The 23,968-nt window shown below is 38.7% G+C and overlaps 1 protein-coding gene across 3 annotated transcripts; it reads left to right on the forward strand.

The window, feature by feature from the left end:
• Positions 1 to 1,538: 1,538 nt before the first annotated feature.
• HCFC2 (host cell factor C2) lies at positions 1,539 to 20,517 on the forward strand. 3 transcript variants are annotated; one of them, XM_066549735.1, is made up of 16 exons: positions 1,539 to 1,704; positions 3,425 to 3,573; positions 3,954 to 4,114; positions 5,147 to 5,355; positions 5,839 to 5,923; positions 6,989 to 7,092; positions 7,675 to 7,863; positions 8,916 to 9,101; positions 9,524 to 9,627; positions 10,598 to 10,796; positions 11,740 to 11,940; positions 13,100 to 13,170; positions 14,419 to 14,556; positions 15,866 to 16,051; positions 16,461 to 16,746; positions 17,658 to 20,517. In XM_066549735.1, exons 1-16 carry the CDS (start codon positions 1,539 to 1,541, stop codon positions 17,681 to 17,683), a joined length of 2,460 nt encoding a protein of 819 aa, XP_066405832.1. In that variant the 3' UTR covers positions 17,684 to 20,517. The 3 variants fall into 3 exon arrangements, with proteins under 3 accessions (XP_066405832.1, XP_066405831.1, XP_066405833.1); XM_066549734.1 differs by having other exon boundaries at positions 16,461 to 20,517; XM_066549736.1 differs by having other exon boundaries at positions 10,598 to 10,757; positions 16,461 to 20,517.
• The last annotated feature ends 3,451 nt before the right edge of the window (positions 20,518 to 23,968 follow it).

Genomic DNA, 23,968 nt, shown 5'->3' on the forward strand with positions numbered 1-23,968 from the left:
TCTTTTAGCATTTAATCCACAGGTTTGATTTAGATTCAAAAGGATCTTGGATCAAGGTAACCAGCACATGGTGATATCCTGTCCTAAGCTCTTCTGGAATGCTTTTGCAGTTTGCTTTCTACAGCACTTCTTTTATTTGAATTCTCTCTCTTCTAGGAATGAACTTTCTAAATGATAAACCACTGTTTTGTAACAAGAATTTCATGACTACTGAAAGGAATAACAACAAACATCTTCAACTCTAAACTATTTTTTGTATTTTTATCATGAGGCAGTGCCAGATTTATGAGTAGTAGTCAATAAAGGTCTTAAAAATCTTAACTGTTTTAAATGACAATTGCTCGATTTGCAGGAGCCAAAAATGTGGGATTTCAACTATGTGCTTCAAACATGCCCAAACTGTATTATCTATGTCTGATTTTGTACATGACTCTATCTTCTGCTTGAACAAAAATTAAATGAAGAGTTATACATACAGATATATGCTTTGTGCAGATGGCCACAACTATTAGTATTTTGTTGTGCTATTTAAGTTGTATTAAGCTCATGTTCACCAAAATCCACCCATGTTTTTTTCACCTTCCCTTCCTTTCTATGTGAATCTGAACAGATCTAAGCAGCAGTCATATGAGCCTGCAGAACTGGGAATGGCTGCTTCACGTGGCAGAACCCTCTGGATTGCTGGCAATGCAGTAACACCTTCACAGAATCACAGAAACAGGTTGGAAAAGCATTCTGAAACCATCAAGTCCAAACTACAACCAAGCACCACCTTGTCAACTAGACCATGGCAGTAAGTTCCACATCCAGTTCTTCCTCAAACACCTCCACCACATCCCTGGGCAGCCCATTCTAATGTCTAATCACTCTTTCCATGAGGAAATTCCTCCTAATGTCCAACCTCAATTACATATCTCAGCATCATCATTTACTGCGTAGAACTGAACAATGAGAAGAGACTTTTAGCACCAGATACACCTTCTTTGGATTCCCCTCAGCATCATACGTTTATATTCTTATAAAACACTCCCCTCACACAGGAAAGAGCAGCTTCTCTCCTGCAGAACGAGACCTTCGAATTCACTCAGATCACCCACTGCTAGCTGTAGAACCAAAACCTCGGTTGCTAATCTCAACCTTCGGTGTTTAAACAGGAACTCATTTCTTTCTCGCCGCACACCTCGCAAGAAGCAGCATTGCCTCGCCTACCACTAGCCAGTTAAAAATAAATAAATAAATAAAAAAGAAAACGTTTCTGAGGGCTTGGCGGCAAAGGGGGTACCCCAAGCAGAGGAGTCCACACCGCCCCCGTGGTGCCCGAGAGCCCCTCGGGCGGCGTACGCTGCAGGCATGGGGCCCCATCACAGGGCTCCCGCCGGAGCACGGCCGGGCCCGGAGGCGCCGCAGGAGCGGAGGGGGCCGTGCCGAGCCGGGGCCGCGGCGGGGGCGGGACACGGACCCGCCACCCTCACGTCAGCACTCCCCCTTCCCCGGCGGGCTGCCCCAGCCGCGCAGTGCGTTGTGGGAACGACACTGAGATGGCGGCGGCCGCCGCCGGGCTGAACTGGAGGCGGGTGTCCTCCTTCACGGGGCCGGTGCCACGCTCCCGCCACGGGCACCGCGCGGTCGCCATCCGAGAGTTGCTCATCATCTTCGGCGGCGGCAACGAGGGCATCGCCGACGAGCTGCACGTCTACAACACGGGTGCGCGGGGCGGGGCCCCGCCGCGGGGGAGACAGCGGCGGAGCTGTCCCATCTGCGACCACAGGTGGCACCGAGCTCTGCACGGCGCCGGGGCTCCCCCCCCAAGGCTTCCCGCCGTCCCCCGGCACTGCCCGCGGGGGGCCTGGCCGAGGGGGCGGCGGCCGGGCTGAGGAGCTGCCCGGAGCCGAAATGGCGGGGCGGAAAATATGCCTGGGCCAGGGGTCTTCCGTGGGGTAGTGCTGCGTCCTGGCTGGCGCTGCGGGGTTGGTGCTCCTTGCTTGGGGAAAAGCGACCAGGAGGATCGCGGCTGCTCTGCTGTCCCCGGCCGTCGCTCAGGGATGCGGAGTCTCTCTTTCCTGGCAGGTCGCGGCTGAATGGCGGCAGGCGGGATTAGTCCCTACGAGTGTCCGGATCCCCCTCCTTCCCTCTGGTGGCGGCAGCTCACGAGAGCCGAATGCCCTGGAATGGGAATCTTGTTTGGAAAAGTGAACGTGTTGGCATCGGGAGCCGTTCCAAACAGGAAGCTGCCCAAGACCGATTTTATTTGTGAAAGATCAGATGCCCAAATAGTTACTGTACTGAATGCTGGATGAGGCTGGAAAACTTGTGTGTAATTTCAGGGCTTGGGCCGAGACGGGGGAGTTCAGTGACTGATCTGTGCTTCTCAGTCAGACAGTGTTGGCTGCTTGAGGTTTTTCCAGGCAGATTTTTTCTGGATACCTTCAAGATATACTATGCTTGAATCAGATTTCTGACGGGAGAACGAAAAAAATCTCTTAACCTTTCTGTTCTGACAAGTAATCCAAAGAAAACTCTTAACATAGTTATGCCATCAGAACAGAGGTTCTGACGAGTGCCTTTTGAGTAAGTCTTATAATGACTTGTTTTTTTTCTTCCCAGACTTTCTGCTTAAGGTGTTTCCCCTTTGCAGCAGTGACAAAAAGCATCATGACTTAGTTGCTCCAGTTTCTGGATGAGTGCTTGGCCCAAACTGACATTTTTTGTTCTGGGGTTAAGATGCAGGGTTATGACCTGAACTGCCCGAGTGTGGGATATCATCCATGGCCCTTGCTGTGCATGTGATGATTTTTGAGGAGCTGGCACACACTGAGAGCATCTTAATCCCCTGCAGCAACGTTCACTGGAAGCTTCTAATTTCCTACTTCTCCTCTTTGTGCTCATAAAATGTGTAGGAAAAAGAAGACATTGTCCCCTGTAATTCTTAAATTTCAGAACAGTTTAGGCACCACTATGCTGCTGCTGGATCAGACAGTCTCAATTGCTTTTTCTCGACTCTGTGCCTCTCCTCTCCCACTCTGTGGATATTAAAATGAGTCTCAGAACAGTGTAATTAGTTTTTGAATAGGGCTATTAAGTCCAGGCACCGTGCCATGCTGCTGTAGCTCTAATAATTCTGTTTCTAGAGCTAGCTCCCTCTGAGTTAGTGTGGTTATCTCTTTTGTGTGGAACTGCAGTTGTGTTCCTCATTAGCCTCTATTCTTGGCAAGTGACTGACTTAGTTACAGTGACCTCATGGGCTCATTCATATACTAGGTAACACTGGTTTGATAGAGGTGTTTGCTTTTCTTGTTATTAAAGAAAATAAGAATTAATTTAAAACTTAGTGTGAAGCAAATAACCGTAGTTATACATGTTTCAGTGTTTTAAATGTTTTTCTAATCTATTTTTCTGGGTTTTGGCTTTTTATTTCCTACTATAGTTACGAATCAATGGTTCCTTCCTGCTGTTAGGGGAGATATTCCTCCAGGCTGTGCAGCACATGGATTTGTTTGTGATGGTACCAGAATACTAGTTTTTGGAGGAATGGTTGAATATGGAAGATACAGCAATGATTTATATGAATTGCAGGTAGGAAATGTATGAGTATGTTTTGATTTTCAGGACTACTATTTTATCTGTTTATGAAGAAACGCATTTTATTTTACCAACTGCAGAGGAAAGTTAGATGATCTTTGCTCTTTGGAAGATTTTTTCCATCTTAAGAATCTAAAGTTTATTCTAAATAACTTTGAAATAGAGACTTTCATCTAGTCTAAATAAAGTATAATATATTCAATATTTTATTAAGGTTAGCTCTTACATATCCCTTTTAATGAATGTCCTAAGAAAAGCTCAGCATTCCCTTAAAATAATTCAGAAAATACATAAGTGTTAATATTATATGAATTCTCTTTGTTATGAGAGACTATCAATGAAATTATTTTAAAATATTTTTTTTTGTCTTCAAGGCAAGTCGATGGCTCTGGAAAAAAGTAAAACCTCAAGCTCCTTCAAATGGATCACCACCTTGTCCTCGGCTTGGCCACAGCTTTTCTTTGTACGGTAACAAGTGCTATTTATTTGGTGGCCTGGCAAATGAAAGTGAAGATTCAAATAATAATGTTCCCAGGTATGCTGATTTGTCTTTGAATTTAAAGGCTTTAAAAACAAATTACTTGTTTTGACAGCTTTGAAAAGGAACATTCTAGGCAGGCTGTCCTGCACACCAGGTGCTCAAAGTTGGATTATTTGTGCAGTGAAGGGGTTACATGCGAAGAAGGTTAAGTATTCCTTTTGCTGATCCCACAATATGGAACACTGAGTGATAGCTCTGACACTTTTGTAGGGCAACCTGAGTAGGCTTTTGTATTTCTCCTGGTATTTTGGGTGATGTTTCTAAGAATGGCTTGTTTGTTAGAATTACCTCAATCAGCAGAGTCTCATGAGTCATCAGGGACTTAGATGGATGTTTCTTCTGTATTGTTGTGAAAAACAGTTATAAATTCATCTGGAAATTTTTTACTATAACAGCTGAAGTTGCTATTATTGTAAGAAACTGTGCTATAATGCTGAAGTTTTATATCGACATTCACCTGCAGCTCAGAGCACTTATATCCACTGAGCTATAAACTGGCAATTTCAAGCTCAGTAAACAAAAGGTATCTGGTGTGAATGCCAAGATTCAAAGACCATTATCTAAAAACAACTTGCTAATAGATTCAGCAACAAATAGCTAATTGTGTATTGGCCAGCCTGAAGACACAAGAAAACAACAGCTTCTTTTCACCTTCATTGCTTTAAGAGTTGCAGAAATTTCTAATACCTCTTGTCATGTATTTCCCCCTGCTTTGCAGTTTATTGTGTGTCCATATGTAGCAATTTTTGCAATAAATGTTGTTTTCATGTTTCTTTTATGTAATACAGTGTATCAAATAAGAGAGCATGTTTTCTCAGAGGCAACAAGTTATAACTGTTCATTTTTTTTAAAATCCATTTTGAATTCAGTTTTGGTACTGCCCACAATGCATCAAATGTTTTGAGTTTAGAACTCTGCACCCTCCCAAGACAGAAGTTTGTAATACCTGGAAGTGGTCAGGGTTTAAAGTGCACTTGATGTCATGCTTATAAGTGAGTTTTTCATACTTTGACAATAATACTCTAGATATTTAAATGATTTCTATGAATTGGAGCTGCAACATGGGTCTGGTGTGGTCGGCTGGAGTATTCCTGTAACCAAAGGAATCTTGCCATCTCCCCGAGAATCTCACACAGCCATAGTGTACTGCAGAAAAGATGTGGGAAGCCCGAAGATGTATATTTTTGGAGGCATGTGCGGCTGTCGGCTTAATGATCTCTGGGAACTTGACATAGGTGAGTTGGTTTGCCAGCAGAAGTCAGTGCTTACTGGCTGAGGGGAAAAATTACAGTATAGAATGGTTAATGGCAGGCTGTGGTGCAGATATTATTGAGACTGACACCATAGTGTTAACCTTTTGTAATATTTGGAATTAAATAGATTTTTTGCATATATTATCCTCACTGATTATGAGTACTACATGACACAGTTACCATAGTCTTTAAAACACTCTAAAGAAACCAAGTTGAATAACCATAATGAAACCATAATTTATGTTTTTGATAAACACTTAGTTTGTCAGTATTTCCCGTGTTTTTTTAAAAAGAAGTTTCCAAGTGCTTGTTATTGCACCCTTTTTCTAAAAATAGCCATCTTAAGAAGGTGAAATTTAGCTTTGCTGAGTATTAGAGGTAGGTTCCCTCCTAAAATCCAGGTAGTGAAATATGTAGCAACAAGATTTTTTTTTTTTTTTGAGAATTTTATTCTCTTTCTTTTAGAAACCATGACCTGGTCAAGACCAGAAACCAAAGGGACAGTACCACTTCCTCGCAGTCTCCATACGGCCAATGTAATAGGAAACAAGTATGTCTGTTGTTAAAAGCTCAACTCTAGAAAGGTACACCTAGTAGGGGAATGATGATGCTTATCCACTACTGTATACTCAGTATAAACATCAGCCCTGTAGAATAGTTTTCTTCTGCTGTTTCAGTTCCACTATTAACTCAAGGGTAGCAATCCATCAGTGTTTCCATCCAGCAGGACAATCTGCCCAAGCCACCAGCAGCTTTCTGGGCTTCTTGGAGCACCTTTGTGCATTCTGGGGCAGCCTCAGCTGGGCTTGAGCTCTGTCAGGAGTAAGCTTCAGTGCCGCTATGTGTGTGACACAGATTAGGTAGCTATACAAAAAAATTTCTCAAAGAGTAAAACTAGTTCCAGGCAAAACTATTCCCCACTTTTTCTGCAGTCTGTCCCTCATTACTCTGCTTCTTGCCAATATGGTTTGTTTTGGCAGGTAGCATTGATAAAATGGATTTTAAAACATGGGTTTCAGTCCGTTTTGTATCAATTTACAAGCTGGCATGAGGAGAAAGAGGCAAGGAAGTAAAGAAGTATGAAAGCTTTATATCTTCTGATCCAACAGCTTAGCTTTTTATTATTTACTTAAAATGTCAGTAGTTTGTAGCCTGCATTGTATTTTTAAATTTTAGTATCTGAATTATATCAAAATTTAATATGATGCCAGTCATCTTATTTTAGCCTGACTTACTAAGGGCTCTGCAGTAAAGGATTGTAGAAATTCTGTTTACGTGTGGTATTTTTGGAGAACATTAGCAGTTTGATGGTTTGCTAAACGTTACAGTATTAACTGCTGTTTCTAGAAAGTTGTTTGAGAAGTTTCTGGGACTTTTTTGTGTGGTTGGGTTTTTCAATCAGTCAGCTTACTCAGAAATTTCAGGAGGTAGATGTCCACAACAGTACTTCATAAAGACAGTAGATATAAATAAAATTTGCTGTGAACGAGAATGGTAACACACTGGAAATTTTCCTTTTTGTCCTAGTTTGAAAGAGCACATGCAGCACATCTAGCTGTTAATTGGTGTTTCTTTTATTTTCTTTTTCTCTCTTCACTCTTTTTCTGTATTTCAGAATGTATGTTTTTGGTGGATGGGTTCCACAGTCAGCAGGAGGTGAAATTTCTGCTCCTGATGGTGAATGGAAATGCACCGGTTCCTTTTCTTACCTTAATTTGGGTTAGTGTTTCTGCCTTTCTGGAAGTGGGTATTTTGAATTAATATTTTCTTAACAGAGTAGAGTAACTATTTTGAAGATGTTGAGAAAAGTTTAGGATACATAGTTGTAATCCTGGCTGACTAAAAAAGTTGCCAATTTTTTGCACATTACTTGAAAATAAATATTTTAATTATTATTTTTCTTTGAAGATTTAGCAGGTTTGCTTTTACAAATCTTTGTTAATACAACTTTAATGCTAAGTAATGTAAATACTCCTTCATTTATAGAAGAACACAGGAGACAGATTCTGAAATGAGGTTTTTCTAAGCATGTTAGTACTATCCCTGAATTCTCAACTTCTGATCTATTTGCCTGAGAGAGATAACCAGAGGTCAGAATTCAGCCTGTATGAATTGATTTTATCTTGCACACTAATTGGAAAGTGACCTTCTCTTCATAATATTTCCATTTTAAATGCAGCTGTCTATAAAAAAGAGAGGTGATTTATTTTCATTTTTTTTCTGAGCAGTTAAGTGTTAACATCTTTATTTCTTGTTTTGGAGAACATCTAGAAACTAAATGCTTTGAGTTTCATTTACTAGATACCACAGAATGGATAGGTCTGATCTCAGATTGCCAGGAGGACAAAAGTAACTTGTTACCAGGGCCAAGAGCAGGACACTGTGCTGTAACTATTGGCACTCGTCTGTATATCTGGAGTGGTAGAGATGGTTACAGAAAAGCTTGGAACAATCAAGTTTGCTGCAAAGATCTTTGGTACCTTGATACTGGTGAGTCAGAAATAAATAAGAGACTTGTACTATGTTCTGTGTTTTATTAACATATGGAAAGCTTGCATGACTGATGAGCAAACTTTAAGAGTATTTACATTTTAAAATTTGTTTTTAAATCATGCTTTACTGCTGGTTGTTTAAAGGCTATTACTTAAAATAAAAAAAAATTAGGAAGGCTTGTTTAAAGCCTCTGAAAAAAAATATGTGCTAAATTCTACACTGCATGCCATAGTCAGTTGATACAAGATGCTAAAGGCTGTTTTGCCTAATCTCAGGGTTCCTGGCCTCTTTTTAGTGATCTTTTCTGCTACTACTTACTTTTTTCACCAAATCCCATCTCTCGGGATCATTGCTGCTGCTGCTGTTTCCTCATCTCTTGGACTGCAAAAAGATACTCTTCAATCTAAGAAAGGACCAAATTGTTCCTAGGGATGAAGGGAATTCTGGAGACTAATCACTCAGTAGCTGCATTGATAGCAGGACACTGAGTCAGGAGAGAGGGAATTAGAATAGAACTTTTTTTTTCCTGTTTCATTTTTCCCTCAGAAAATGAAAAATAGCAGAGGAGGGGTGTACTTGGGACTGCAGCCTGGTCAGGCATAGAGGCACGTGAGAGGACCAAGCCGTTGGCTAGTCATGTCCAGGTTACAGCCTGTGCAGAAGAATTTAGAGTAAAAGCTCACTTCAGCTACACAGAGCAAGCAAAAAGGAAGAGGAATTATTTGTGAATTAGAGGAATATGTAAAGCTTTAGGAGCCAAAGAGCTACCTGCAGCATTTCAGGAAAACACAAGGATCTGCTGTCTCTGTAATCCCTACAGTGATGTAGCTACAACTTAAAGGCCTACTGGCAGCTACAAAGACACTTTGTAATTCTCTGTCTTGACTTGCCCCCTTTGACAGTGGTTTCTTGTTGAATATATGTTCGTATATATTGTACATCAGTGAAAAAGGAGCAACTGATTTTACTTGCAATATGCAACTATTTAATAAACTGGTAGGGGAAGGCAATTTCTAACATGCCATCTGTGTTTTATTGGTTTCCTGTAGAGAGACCTCTAGCACCATCACAGGTACAGCTGATCAGAGCTACAACCAACTCTTTTCAATTGAAGTGGGATGAAGTACCTACAGTTGAAGGATATCTTCTTCAATTACATGCTGACTCACCAGTGCCACTGGTGGCTGGAACTCCTGGTACTGGCATTCCTGAGACATCAGTGCTGAATTCACAAGGTAGCAGTCAGATGACATTACACTAATCTTGTGCGCAGGCAGACTGGAGGGTTGCATAAGTAATAAATATGAGTTCGTTTTATAAAGAACCATTCTGTGAGAGAGAGACCCTGTTTCTTTGGTTATTCTCCAAATGCCTGCATCATAATTATGGCAAACTCCCCTTTCACTTGTTTCTGTTGGTTTTGGCCAGCTATCTGAATTACGAAGATATTTGTAGAATGCTAGGCACAAGTTGAGAAAGGAAACAGTGTGGAAGGGATTTTATCTGACTATTTAGCCATACAGTTTCATTTCAGACTTACAATAAGGTTTTCCTTCAGGCAACTTTGGCCTCCCTTTTTCTTACTGAAATATGTTAAAACCATCATAATATTAAGTTTTGCAGAACTGATGGGAATTTGCTTTTGTTTATCTGCAAGGTGGCTGTTCTCTCCATCAGAGTCCACAATCAGTGCCTAGCATCCCTTATGCAGAAATGAAGGTGGATCATCCCAGCCAAACAAATAATCTCATTCCTAATAATGTAAGTATAAGCTGGAAAATGCTTCAGTGTCAAAACAGTGTGGCAAGGTAGTGAACTGCCAGAACATTTCTCAGTTTCAAAACTCCCTGCATACTTTTTCAGTCTTGGCAAACAAAACAAAAAGAAAGACACCTGCTGCAGTAGTTGTCTGTTTTCTTACATACTTCTTGCTTTTATGATTGAGATACAATCTTTCAAGACCTCTTCTTGTTAATGCAGGAGGGAATTGCAACTGTATTGTCTTCCACAGTGCCGACTCTGAGTCTGACACCAACAGGAATACTATTCATTCTCAGAATGCTGGTGACATTAATGTGGGAAGCAAAAAGAATAAGGCATATTCCTTCTTTGTTAGGCTAGTTTAGTTTTATGCTAGTCTGCTTATTTGTAAGTTCCTACAGCAAGTTAAATCTAGTTATTATCTGTGGTGTGCAGTTATATATATGTTCCTCCGTTCCACCAATTTAACAGAAATAGTGAGGACAAACTCTGGCTAAAGGATCTCATTTTTAGAACTTTGGACCATTTCTTAGTTGTGTAAAGTCTGAGATCTGTATGGGATCCATAATGTATTCCTGGAGAAAACACATGTAGAAACACAATAAATTTCACTAAGAGTAGAAATATCTCAAGTACATGTCAGGAAAGCGAAGGTTGAAAGCCTCTATAATTGTGATTTTCCCCATTGCCCAAAGTCCCCCCAGTAGACTAAATATACACAGCAATGAAATGCCATGTAATGATATAATTTAGTGTGAGTCTTCCAAGTCAACTCAGTGTTTGAGTCTTTGTTTTATAATGACTAAGATAAGAATTGAGAGATTGATTTCTTGGTCTAATTTAAAGTACTAGAAGGAATTATTGGAGGAGTTTATATTGTTGTTTATGAGCAAGCATTTTCATGCCATGTTTGCAGTTGAAATTTCCGAACTTTGCATTGTAACATTAACAAATGTGTTGTTTTGGTTAGGTCCAAGTTGCCCTTTCATCCAGTTCAAAAGTAGAAGGAAAAGAAAAGGTTGCAGCACCTGAAAACAAGGTTACACAGGAGACTATGAAAAACCACACAGATGCTACAGGATTCAAAGAATCAAATGCCCCTTCTCTTTTGCCTGTTTGTACTTCTTCAAGTAAGATGACTATAAGAAAAAAAATAGAGGAAAAAAAAAGTGAGAGTTAAAATTCATCTCAAAAATATAAAATAAGATTGTTTCTGTTTTGTAGTTTAAAATTATTTATGAGTCCTTTGTAGTTTAGAAACCCAACTTGTGTTAGTTATTACTGAACATAGTTTTTTAGAAGATACAAAGAAAATTGAAATCTTAACTTGTTTGAAGTGTTGCAAGGTACAGGAAATTCTCAATATATTCAATATTATGATGGACAATCTGTCTAAACATAAATAGCCATTTTTAGCATCAAGTAAAAAGGGACAGATGACATTTTACAACATTATGGTGATAGTAACTCCAAACTCCAACACTGTGTCTCTTTTAGCTATTGGCTGATGCAAAATTTCAGGCAGTGTAGAGACAAGCATGTTTGTCTCTGACTGTAGAGGAAGTAAAAGATGGCAAGGCTCTGATTTATGCATGTCACTGAAGTGCTTTAAGTTCAGTGTAGTGAATCCAGGCTTAATCACCTGATCTGTTTATATTTGATCTCAATGTATTTTATAGGTAGTTGGATTTTTATTTTCTTTACAGTGTAATTTAATTAAATGAGGAAATGTTGGTTCTGATTGCTAAGTGAGAAACAGATTTCTACAGAGGTTAATCTTAAATTGATTTTTAGAAATCTGTGATACTGATTTGTGTGGATGCTTTATTTTAGTAGGGTTTTTTTCCCCAAATTAACTTTTTTTGTGACCAAATACATAAAAAACAGCAAATTTAAAATAACTGTTAACATGCACCTATTTATGACTGTGGAGACAGACTCCTGTTAATTTATAAACCTAAAGGAAGCATTAGCAATCAATATAATCAGATCTGTTCTAACCTAATTTTGAGCTAAACTCAGGCTTTATATGAAACTAAATCCTTTAGATCAAGTTGAGATTTGGTGTGTTATCAATATTGAATTCTCGCTAATGTTTTCTTCTTTTTTAAGGTGCTCAGACATCAGCAAATGTAGCTGAATTACATGACTTGGACAAACAAAGTGTAAATCCTGATGCTTCTGTATCCAGTACTGTCTCCAGCACACAAACTATGGTAACCCAGCAGGCTGTTAAAACTGAATCATCAAGTACAAATGGGGCAGTTGTTAAAGATGAAACTTCACTAACAACATTCAATTCAAAATCTGAAGGTTTGAAATGTGTTTCACATACTGTATTTTGAGCCATATATTTCTAAGGCCATCAGGGTTCCTATAGTGTGGTGGGATTCCTGTCTTGAATAGTATCTGGGATGTAGATAGGGCTTTGGGCATTGAAGACCTTGTGCAGCCTGGATTTATACATCTTTTAAAATCAGGATTTTCCTTCTATGCATTTGTAAATCACCCTGTTTCCTTTAAGTGACAAATCTTCATTTATGCAGAGGTCCATTTTCTAAATATCAGTGGTAGCCTGTTTTGCTGCTCATTGCACATTTATTTTCATTTAGTGCTTGTTCTGTTTAGTCAGCAAAAGACTAAAATGGTAACCTTGGATGATTTTGACTTTAAGCACCTGACCATCTCTAATAAATGTGGCCAGCTCACTGCTGGTCTAATGTGCTGGCCTCTTCACAGTCTGCTGGAAATAACCAAAATAAGCAGCAATGCAGAACATAAACGGGTAGTTTTTCAAGTTTTGTTTTTGATAAATATCCACAGGCAGTGCTTGTTATTGAGTGCTAACTAAAGAACTGTATTCTCATATTGATGTTGTGTGATTTTTACCAAGCAGTATTGTAATTTAAGAGCAGAACCCAGGAACACAAGTATAGAATACTAACACTCCCATGTGTTACTCATGTGCCTAATCTTTTCTTTAAAGATTCCATTTTAAATTTAATGAATGCTCTGCTCCCATTTGTTAGGGTTGTTTACAGTTTAACTGCTTATGTTCAGAATTCAAGCTGTATCGATGCCAGAAAAAATGCAATCAAATTAAGAATTCACACTTAGACTATTCATACAATGTCCCCAGTATGTGCTTCAATCTGGTATTTAGATTATTTGTTCACAAATATTTTATATCGATTTCATAATGCTGTCACTTTTTACGATTTTCTGAGTCCTGCCTTCTGTTTGTATTATCTGTAGCACCTCCAGTGCCAGACTTTCAGAATTGTTCTGTAAATTTGATAGAAGCCAAAATTAGTTTGTGTTATAAATAGAACTGCATGCAAAAGAAGTCTGAGACATTCTTGTGCAACAAATATTTGTAAATGGCTATTGAGGTCAGCTTTCATACTCTGTGGGTTTTGTATTAAATTTTTTCTATTGCTTATGTTTTTAAGATTTCATGTTTTGTTTTTAGCTGCTGAAACTGCTTATGTCACGCCTTCAACAAGGGTCAGTACTGGACAGAGAAATGATTCACACTCTTCTGTAAGTCTGAAAAAGTATTATCAAATTGCTTTACCTATTGTTCTGTTGATTAGTTGTAAGGGCTCTTCTGGTTTCCTTTAATTATATTTTTGAAAGAAAAGCAGTGTTTATTTTGAGCTTGGAGTGAATAATACAGGGGTAAACATTTCTGTTGTAAAACTAATTGCATTTTGTGGGTTAGATATGAATCTAAGTAGCAGTTGTGTAGTTGGGAGGAGATCCAAGTTCATGTTTCAGCTGTTGAATTGTTTTCATCAACTGGCACAGTGGAATGGTCTCTGCTGCATGATGTGCAAATATAAAAACTTTTCCTGTATGCACAACTGAATTTAGAATGAAGTATGTATTAAATCAGACTAGTGTTAGCTGCTGAGTCTATAGATTTGAAACGTAACTGAACTGACATCTTGATGTTTTTCCCTAGAGGAGATGGGGACTGACTATGCAAGCTGTAAATACTGCCTGAAAAAGTAAATGCTTCCTATTTCACCTGCTTACAACTTAATACACAAGTTGCCACTGTTGCCACCAAAGGTGCCACTGTTGCCACCAAAAGCGAGGAACTAAGGATGGGGAGAAGCAGCTGCTACCAAAGGGGGGGGGGCGGTGCTTTTGCCAAGAGCAGCTGCAGCTCCTGCCCCACTTCCATGCTAGCAGGATCATGGCCTGTCTGTGCTGGGCACCTGACTGTGCAAGTGCTCTCCCTGGTGTCTGGAGACCAGCAAGAAAACCAGTTTGTCTTACTGGGTCAGTCAGGAGCAGTTTGCATGCCCTCCATCCCCACGGCCCCATGCCACAGCAGAGGGCTGTTCTCAGGTTAGGTGAGTTCCGCAGTGCCTGAGAAAGAGCACGTGTGGGGCTGAGCTACAGCTGAGCCCTAGGGGGAGCTGCTGATGTTGGACCACCTTGGGAAACTTGACCTCTGAGAGAAAGTCAAGACCTTCTCTCAACTACATGCTGCTACAGACACCTAGTTCTACAGATTTAAGCTTCTTCCCTGCCCCATTCAGAATATCAGATGCGACATCCCAGCTGTTACTTTTTAAATGATAGACTGTGTCTGAGTAAATGTATAAGAACCAGTTGGTTTTGCACAGTATTTTAATAATACATGCATATTCATTTGAAGTATAAGAAAGTAATACTGGTATAAAAGGGGGTTGTCTCTTACATATACTAGAGCCTTGACATTTTTTTCCATGGCATTGAAGTGTGGGTAATCTACATGATGTGTTCTTCAAATACTAGAGAGCTCCCCAGAGGCTGCCAGCACCGGTGAAAACCAGGGACCGCCAGTGGTATGATGTGGGAATTTTTAAGAACAACAGTGCTGTGGTGAGCCAGTTCTACTTGCTGCCAGAGGAAACACTGAACATCAATAGCAAGGTAGCTGCTGCTTCTCTGATATAACTTGCATATACCTGTTTCAGAATTTGTTGCTTATATAGTTCACAACAAAATATGGGATTTTCTAATACTGCAGCAGAATCTGGTGCTTGTAGGAGTTGTATTTTATGACCAGTATTTCTTCATGTATTTTTCTCACCTTTTTTTTACTATTTCCTAAACTAGATTAATTTCTTTTGTTATTTATGTATGATAATACAAAATATCTTATTTTGCTATTGCTTGTTCTTTTTTTATTTCTTGCCTTAGAAAACAATTTTAAACTTATAAATTTTCAAGCCAGTAAAATTCTTAAAAACTAAAACCCCCACAATTTCTTAATATGTTATTTCAGTCCAGCATTGAAATGTTTCAGTTTCTTCTCTATTCCCAGAATCTTTGCATAAAAATTTTAAAGATACTAGTAAGACATAGGCTAGACTGTTTAAAAAAAGTAGATCTGGAACTGTAGTGGTTTTTCTATTAGATCTTTTTAACTTACTATTTGGTACATGTAAGTGGATACATGAAAATTATGAGTGTGAAACTCACAAAAGTGTAACAGTTTTGACAGTAAAAGTGTAAATTAGTGATGTCCTCATTAACTAGAAACAAAAATTGTGTCTTCTTGAGACAGAAACAAAAAAAACCGGAATCCTTCCTTTGCAAGCACTTCACTATAAATATTCTATGTCTTAGTTTTAAAGAGCACAGTACATTGTACAGTGTTTACATTAATTGTGGTTCTTTTACATTATTCAGTAGGAAAATGGTTCCACTGTAAGGATCAGTGATGCATCAATGCATATTTTAATAATGGAAGTATGGTAGCACATAATGTTTCAGAAAGCTGTTTGTTACTAACTTACTGGGTATTTCCTTAAAAACATTTTGATTACCTACAAATTGTACTGCAGCTCCTAATGTTAGAAATAACTGCTTTTGAAATAAAAATATTTTTTAGGACGGAAAATTATTTTAATTAAATCATAACTTATGTAGTTGTAAATGCTACTTTGTTTTAACTTTCCTGAGTAAAAATAACCACAAGGCACAGTTTAATTTAAATGACTGAAAAAATGGGATATCGTTTGGTCTAGACATGTAGTCTTACTTTGCATATTACATCAGCTCTTTTGATGTGAAATACTGTGTCAGTCAAAACCTTTTCATAAATTCTGATGTAAGTACAGCAGTATTAAATAGATTTCAGTTTCAATTAAACTTTATTAATCTCAGCTTAACACTTTTTAGGCTAATTGTGTTTATAATATTTGAAAAATTACCAAAAATGTTGCTTTATTTTCAGATGGAAGGTGCAGATGTACCAGACTACAGATTACTTAAGAAACAAGATCTGTTTCCAGGCACAGTGTACAGATTCAGAGTTGCTGCAATTAATGGCTGTGGTGTTGGGCCTTTCAGTAAGATCAGTGAATTCAAGACATGCATTCCAGGTTTTCCTGGAGCTCCTTCAACAGTCAAAATCACCAAGGTGAGAAATAGAGGTAATTCTGATTCTGGTTCTGATGTGTGAAATTCTCGTCACCAGTGTAATCTCAGAGCTCTTAGTTATAGTTAGTTTTATTTTTAAGTTAAAATTGTCATACAAAATAGTGTCCAAAGCTTACTTAGTTAACTCAGCTCAATATTTCTTTAAGAAATTTGCTAAAAAGAATTCTTTTAAGAGCTAATTATAGTTTCCCCATGATTTTCTAGTCTTGGATCATTAAATCTATAGGGGTTTACCACACTTCTTAAAAAAAAAACAAAAGACATCTTATCTCCAGAGTGGTGATGATAGGTTAGAATTTTCACATAATCTTTAGAATTTGGGGGTTTTTTGCATTGTTTAGATATTTATGGTTAGCTATATACTATCATATGTTTCTCTCTTTCTTCAGAGTGTAGACTGTATTCATCTTTCTTGGGAGCCTCCTGCTTCACCCTCTGGAAATATTTTAGAATATTCTGCCTACTTAGCCATCCGTTCCACGCAACTACAGGAAAATCCAAGTCAACTTGTATTTATGAGGATATACTGTGGTCTTAAAACATCTTGCATAGTGACTGCTGCCCAGCTTTCCAATGCCCACGTGGATTACACCTCCCGGCCTGCCATAGTGTTCAGGATTTCAGCCAAGAATGAGAGAGGCTACGGCCCAGCCACGCAGGTTCGGTGGCTCCAAGGTAAAGTCACTGTCACGCACAGCATTTGAGTGGAGCAGGAGCTGTGCATTTCTTCCAGAACCAACACAGCACTGCATGTGAACTGCTTGAAATGTTCGTTTGTTCCTTATGGGAGTTTTGTGCAATTCTAGATGTTGCTTCTGAATAATTCTGTATAATTCACTTCAGCTCAGAAGTTTTTCAGTCTAATAAGAAGCAATCCAGTTATGTGCATCGTGTAGATGACATACAGTGTTATCAGGGTTTTTTTCAGTCTTTTCACCTTCCTGAATGGAAAAAAAATTCCATCAGGTGATATCAGGTGCATTTTTGTGATGCATATACACTTTAAAATCTGTGTTACAGCCAGAAAAGGTTTTGTCAACTTGTCCCTGGGCTTGAATTTGTACAGGTTCATGATGATTTGGGGATGGGAATGGATCCACTGAAACTAAAATTAGTGTTAGCGTGGTCAGTTTTGGCCTGCCTTATAAGTAAGCCAATATGGGGTCTCAAGTTTTGCCAGTTTCTCATCCTGCTCCTTCTGGCTTAGCTTTGTTGGGAGCTGGCTTTGCTCAGTAAGAGGTACTGTGGGCACAAAGGAAGGTAGAAAGGGCAGAGTGCCCATCCCCTTGGGCAGCAAGGAACTGTGGTGGGGGGGTAGCTGATCTCAGCTGCTGGGCTGGGACCCACCTGTTGAATGCTCCACTGCTTGGTTTCTAATATGTCCTTTTCTAAGATGGGGAGTAACAATGAAGAAGTTGTCTTCTGTGATGTTCAGTATTTCAGTGCTGTTTTAACACTTCATTTGGCAGGGGTTTTGACCATTATCTATATCCTACAACTCTGAAATAGTGTTTGTTTGAAAATGTTTGAGTGTGTACACCATGTGAAATTATGAAACATTTAACAATGTCTCCTTTGCTTTGCAGATATGAAAACATCAGGCTCCAAGTAGAAATGACTTAATAAATCTCAATTTTTGAATGTAGTGTTTAATGTAACTCCTGTACTATTTGTAAATGCTACAAATATTTTATTTTTGCATTGTTTTTATCTTAAAAATATATAACCTTTTTTACGTTTGACACATCGATGTTGTAGAACCCTGCTCAGGTATGAGTATAGTATAGAAAATATATCCAAGATGGTGGGGTGGAGGATTGCTCTCTGTCCAGCAGCTCTTTTCGGTAGTGATAAGTAAAAATGTAAAGAACACAGAGTTTCAAATCAAAAATGAATAAAAGAATTGGCACAAGTAGTAGTGTTTGAGGTAGAGTCCCCGGGATTGCTACAGATCTTGCATAGATAATTCATAAGATTTGGGATATGAGCAAATTCTGTTTGGTTTCCATTCCCTATATCACATTCTTCATTCTGGTGCCTGAGTACAAGGCAAAAATTTCCAGTTATTATATAGTAACTTAAAATGTATAAATATTTTAATATATACTTTTTTTGTAAAGAAATGATTTTTTCTACTCTTTGTAACAAATATCTTAATCTTGAAAAATATCCCCTGAAAATTTAAAAGGAAAAAGATAAACTTACCCATTGCCCTTATTACAAAAAACATAAATTCATTGTAAATGCACTACTATTACTTAAAATTATCATTTTGTAGCTGTACAAATCTTAAACTTGTAAATACCAGTGTTTACAAGAGACCTTTCTGGTCTTGTATTAAAACATCCATGAGTTGTTTTTTTTTTAATCCATATGCTTTGCTTTTAGCATATGCTTGCTTTTTGCACTAATAATAACTTACCTCATTCCTGTGTTAGTAATCACTTGTGTTGCTTCCATAATGTTTCTGTAAAACTTCAATGTGAAAATTTTAACCAAAGTTTAGAATACATGGTAAGCAATTTTGCACACATTATATGGCAACTTTCAACATATTTATTCCAGTTAATCTTAAGTGCTTGTTTGCTTTACCAATATATTCTACCAATCAAGTTCAGTATCTCCCTTTTACTATGCATCATTTTACATTAACTAGCTAGCTGATAAAATCAACAAGCATTACTTCTAGGAATAGGTTGATCCATTCCTATGGGAAAAGAGAAAAATTGTTCACAGTAGTAAAATAAAGGTAAACATTTTAAATGCTATTTATGTATCTGTATATAAAACTATGTTTACCAAAGCTGAGTTGGACAAGGTCACTAGGTGAATAGATTGAGGCACCTAAATAAGATTTATTTTAAAATAAAATCTAAATTATTTACTGTGCAATGAAGTTTATACTTTGCACTTTAATTTTGCCCCAAATGCCAAAATATTATACATCAAGGTAGAATTTCTTGCCTCTTCCAGTAAAATTTGTCTTAAGAACATTTGTAAATATATAAACTAAAATCAATTATGTGCCTGGTTTGGTGGGAGAAGTATCACTAAAATAGTAGAGATTTAGCAGCTCAAGTCTCCCAGAGCAGATATAACAGCCAAGTGTTGGCTGCCCTGAGAATCAGGGTTATAATGAAGTGCTGGTACAGCCTTAATTATCGCAATGCATCACATGCTCCAATAGCATCAAGAAAGTGCTAGGGACCATAAATGGCTATAATAGTGTTAATTGTGGCACAGGAGTAACACATGTGGTTTGACTCCAGAGAAGAATCATGTTTTTATGACAATGACAGATCCCAGTTTCACTTTAAACAGTGTTTATAATATGAATGTATAGGACTTTTCCTGAAGTTAACTGGCTTTAAGATATTTGTGTTTTAATGGCCCATTTTGTCAGGTAGGATCTCACTACCAATACTGTCTGATAACAAAAGTACCATACAAATGAACTGTCTACTAGAAGAATAGAACTTGGTTTTTCTTATTAGTACTGTGAAAGAAGCCTTTAGAGAAAATACTTGTGGCTTTGATTTTGTTGGTTGATAGCTGTGATTGTAGAGTTGTTATTTAAGAATAAAACCTGTTGGGTGTGTCTGGGTGGAGTTTTTTTGCACTTGGTTTCACATGCTTTGCACAATTTCTTTTTTCAGTGGGTGTGTCATGACTACCAAAGGGTAAAACTGTGGCGTTTTCGATGAAAGTATAAGTTCCTTGTGAGTGTGCTTTTTTTCAGCTGACTTGACATAAGATGTCACTTTTTCTTTTTTGTCCACTGAAATTGTGGTACACACTGTAAAATACACTTTTTGGTCTGTTTTTAGAACTGTATTTATAATGTCTAAATCCCACTTGTTTGCCTATCAACTAGATATCAGACAAATATTGATTGTTTGATTTTAAAGTTTAGAAGATTGTTGACACCAGCTCTTTGAGACTCCATGTTATCCATTTATTTCAGATACTGCTAAAGGACATGCAACAGAAGCTGAAATCTAGCAGATTACTATATCGGTATTGTAGAAATGTCTAGGTTTACTGAACTTCTTAGGGAAGTTGTGACTGTGTAAGCATAGAACAGTTGTCCCTGTTATGGCAGGCACTGCTACAACTTCATCTTCAGAATATTCTTGTGAAAGTGGAAATGAAGTGAAGAATAACTTACACTTTGTGTTTCCAAAGTAATTATAGCAATATCTTTTGAATGCAGTTTGGAGTAGAGCGCATGATCATGCCGTAAACTCTGAAGATGTAGTAAGTATTACTGTTGTTATCTGATTATTTCAGGATAGCGAATTTGACGTGAACTTAATCTTACAGCCTGTTACTTCATGACCTCTACAAGGAAATTGACATTTTGTACAATACAAGTTGATTAGTCTTATTTTGAAGCATTGTTTGTTCTTTGTAATAAAGTGGTTGTCCTATCAAACACATTGTAAATACTGAAGTGTGTCTGTTTTTTCAGAGGTGTATGTGTACAAACTTGGAATTTCTGATGCAGAGAGTCAATTTCTCAAATTGGGGAAGAGGGTTTAATGATAAGCACTGTCATAGTACTATTACTCTTCCATAAATATGGTCTCCTAAGTTAATTCTTGGTTATGTAATGAGCTTTTCTCCCTAGTTGAGGTTCTCCAGTATCCCTGCCCCACCTTCTACAGTTGCTGTGCACTCACCATTACTTTACTCCCTTCCATGCCTTTGTGCCTTGCAGGCTGTGGCCTTCTGAACTGAAATTCTGACATTACTTCCCCTGTCTATACAGGGGTCACTGTTGCTGACAATGAGTTTCAAAGAGTTTGGTGTTGCTTTGTTGCAGTTTGTTAAAAAGATGTGTGAGCACAAAGTCTGCTCAGAAGGCTCCTACTAAGGATTTGAATTGTGTTCATGTCCGCAAGAAGTGTGGGAGCAGAGAGGAGCAAATGAACTGAAAGGTCTACTGGATTGTTTCTAGATCTCCTTAAGAGACTTCACATGATAAACTGCTAAAAGCTGTCTGCTCCAGATTGATTCCTTCTTTGTGTTCCTAGCTATTATAATAATGGTTGTTGTCTTCTTATTTATGATGCTTGCATTAGTGGAAAACAAATGGGAAGGCCTAAAACATCAGTGAAGAATCCTCTTGTGCTGTTTTCTTTCTGTTAATAAGATTTTAAGAGTAGGAGTTATTTTCTCTCAGAGGCAAATTTGAATTTGCTGTATGAATTTATCTTAAAAACAACTCTGATTTATTTATTTTTTCTTTGCAGCATTATTTGGTCCCTAGGATATTTTTATAATATTTCTAGTGAGCTAAACATCAGGGCTTTTATTCTGTGGCTTCCAGTTCTGACACTGAAGGATTTCCAGATTCTCAGGACAGGGGTGGAGCACTGACTGCTGGCACTGTATGGGCAATGGGTTCCTCCTTCTGTTAATAATAGTGAAATCTTCATTTTGAAGTGTTTGCCGTTGGTCTGGAAGTGGAGATCCCTTTTATTAGAATTTCAACAAGTCAGATTAAAGTATCAGGAAGATGAGCTTAAAATAATTCCTCTTGATCCATAGAGGCTTTAAGATACTGCACCTCCAGCACTTTCCCCAGAGAGGAAATCCCTGTGATGTGGGGCAGGTGGGGGTAGGGTGGGCATCCAGCTGAATCCCAGCATGAATGATTGGTGGTGGGGCTCAGCCAGAGAATGTCTAGCACCTGCAGCCCCTGGAAGGGGAGTTAGGACGGCAGGAAGGCCCAAGAGATCCATGCGAGCTACTGGGCCCCTTGGTCTTACTCACTCCTTATACGTGCCTCATGCTAAGTGGTGAAAATCTGGCATCTATAAATGTGGTCAACTTCAACTGGGTCTGTTCCCTACATCCTTCAAAATCCTGAAGTATTTAATGTATTTGTTGGGTTTACAGTCCTGACAGGAACAACAAAAATATCTCTCAGATTGGGAGTGGGCATAGTTTGCTGTCATTGGTTTTGTTTTGGGGTTGGGTTTTTTTTTTTAGTTTTTTTTTGTTTGCTTGTTTTTGGGGTTCTGTTTGTTTGGTTTGGTTTTTGGTGGTTGTTTGGTTTTTTTTGAGGGGATTCTTGCCTCTAACAAGCATCTGCTTTTAATATCTGATGTGATTGCTAAGTTGGTACAGCAGCTCCTTAAAATGAAAACTTAGGCTTGGATGTGGTAGCTTCAAAGAGAAAAAGAGATGAAGCATTTCAATGTGTCCTAGCATTCAGAGTTATTTCTGTATCTGTTGAAATTATAAAATATTGTTGTCCACACATGGAAGTTATCAATATACAGTTATTTCAAAGCAATTCTTAAAAGAGGCACACTGGCTATATGCTTTTTTCAAAGGTTCAAAACCTTTTAGGAGGTCCAAAATGTTGGTTTATTTGCATCCTCTTCTTTTTTTTCTTTCCATTCACTCATTTAAATGTTTAACTGCCTTTTAGAGTAACCATCACTCTTGCACGCAGTGCTGGTAATTCTCTTTTAACAAAAAGTTATTAGGTTCAAGCAGTTATCTTGTACCTTTAAGCAGTATTAACAAATATCCCAAACTCTTCTTTTTAGCAGCAGTTTCCTAATTTTTTCTTCATTGTATTTTGCCTGCGTAGGAAAGAGACTTTATATGTTGACTTTAAATGCTGTCTGCTCCAGAAGGAAACTGTTTAGAGTCTGGGAGCAGCTCTTTGAAATTACTGTCTTGGAAAAGAAAACCTGAAATATCAATCTAACAGCTTGAGGTTTCAGCTACTTACATTTCAGCCATCTGAAGCAACATGAGAGCTGTCAAGCCAGACGACACAAAATGGCCAGGTTTTGTCAATATTTCTTCTTGTGTGTACAGAACTTGGTCCCACTGCATCTACTCCAGAAACATTTTGTATGAGTTTCAGCTGCTTGGCTTGTGAAACGTGGCTGTTGCTTGTGGTTTTGGATAGAGTGAGAGCAGACTCATCCTCTACTGCAGCCCTCCCCAGGCTCCAGTCTCCACATTCTTATCGCACAGTGCTGGAGCCTGTTTCCTTGTAGCAGAAATGCACTCCAGCTGGCTGGAGGTGAGATTTCTGATCCTTCCCCTTCTCCCCCAGTGCTTAGCTTTTCCTGTCAGCTGGCTCCTGGCATCTGCCTGTTCACCAGGTTGCTTTTCCCAGGATGTTACACTGCACAGGGAGCTCAGGTGTCTGGTGGGTTTAGATTTCCTGGCTGGGGCCAAGGAAGAGTTGAACAGTGCAGAAACAAACTTGTGCATCCCAGCATCCTTTTTCTGTGTCATGCTGCCCTTGACAGTGTTGGGACATGGGCTCTGCTGTGCTGGACTGTCTTCTTCCAGGGTGCAGAGAGTAGAAATAGCATATACTGTTGCAAATGTTTTGGCTGCAGTTGCATTTTGAGTGACACAGCCCTTGCACATAAACTGAGTCTTGGTTCTGTTGTTGGAGGTGGTTTTATTTGCTGTTCATGTTGCTGTAAGGGTAAGTATCAGGCACACACACATTAAATTAGCAGCCCAAAGGCTGCTCCTCTGCCCAGCAGACTTAAACCCTCAATTCTTTCACACATAAGCAAATCAGGTGCCATTGCTCTGATAAATGGGCCTTCTAGCCTGGCATGCTGCAGTAAAATATTCCAGGAAATGAGCCTAGAAATTTGCCTGGAAGATTTCTTAAAGCAGGGTAGCTGACTCCTTCAGACCTGCTGTGCACTGCATCACTCTGGCCCTGCCTCCACAGCCATTCTTGGGAACTTGGGTTTAATAAACTCAGTGCAGCTGGCACCAATTTGAAGACTATTGTACATAGCAGCAAACTGCCCTCCCTCCCAAGAGCACGTGGCCTTGAATGTCACTGCAAGCTGAACTGGCAGTTTCCAGGGAGCTTCCCATTCAATTTTTACATCCTGAG

Source organism: Molothrus aeneus, chromosome 5 (genome assembly GCF_037042795.1).
Source record: "Molothrus aeneus isolate 106 chromosome 5, BPBGC_Maene_1.0, whole genome shotgun sequence".
Taxonomy (NCBI): domain Eukaryota; kingdom Metazoa; phylum Chordata; class Aves; order Passeriformes; family Icteridae; genus Molothrus; species Molothrus aeneus.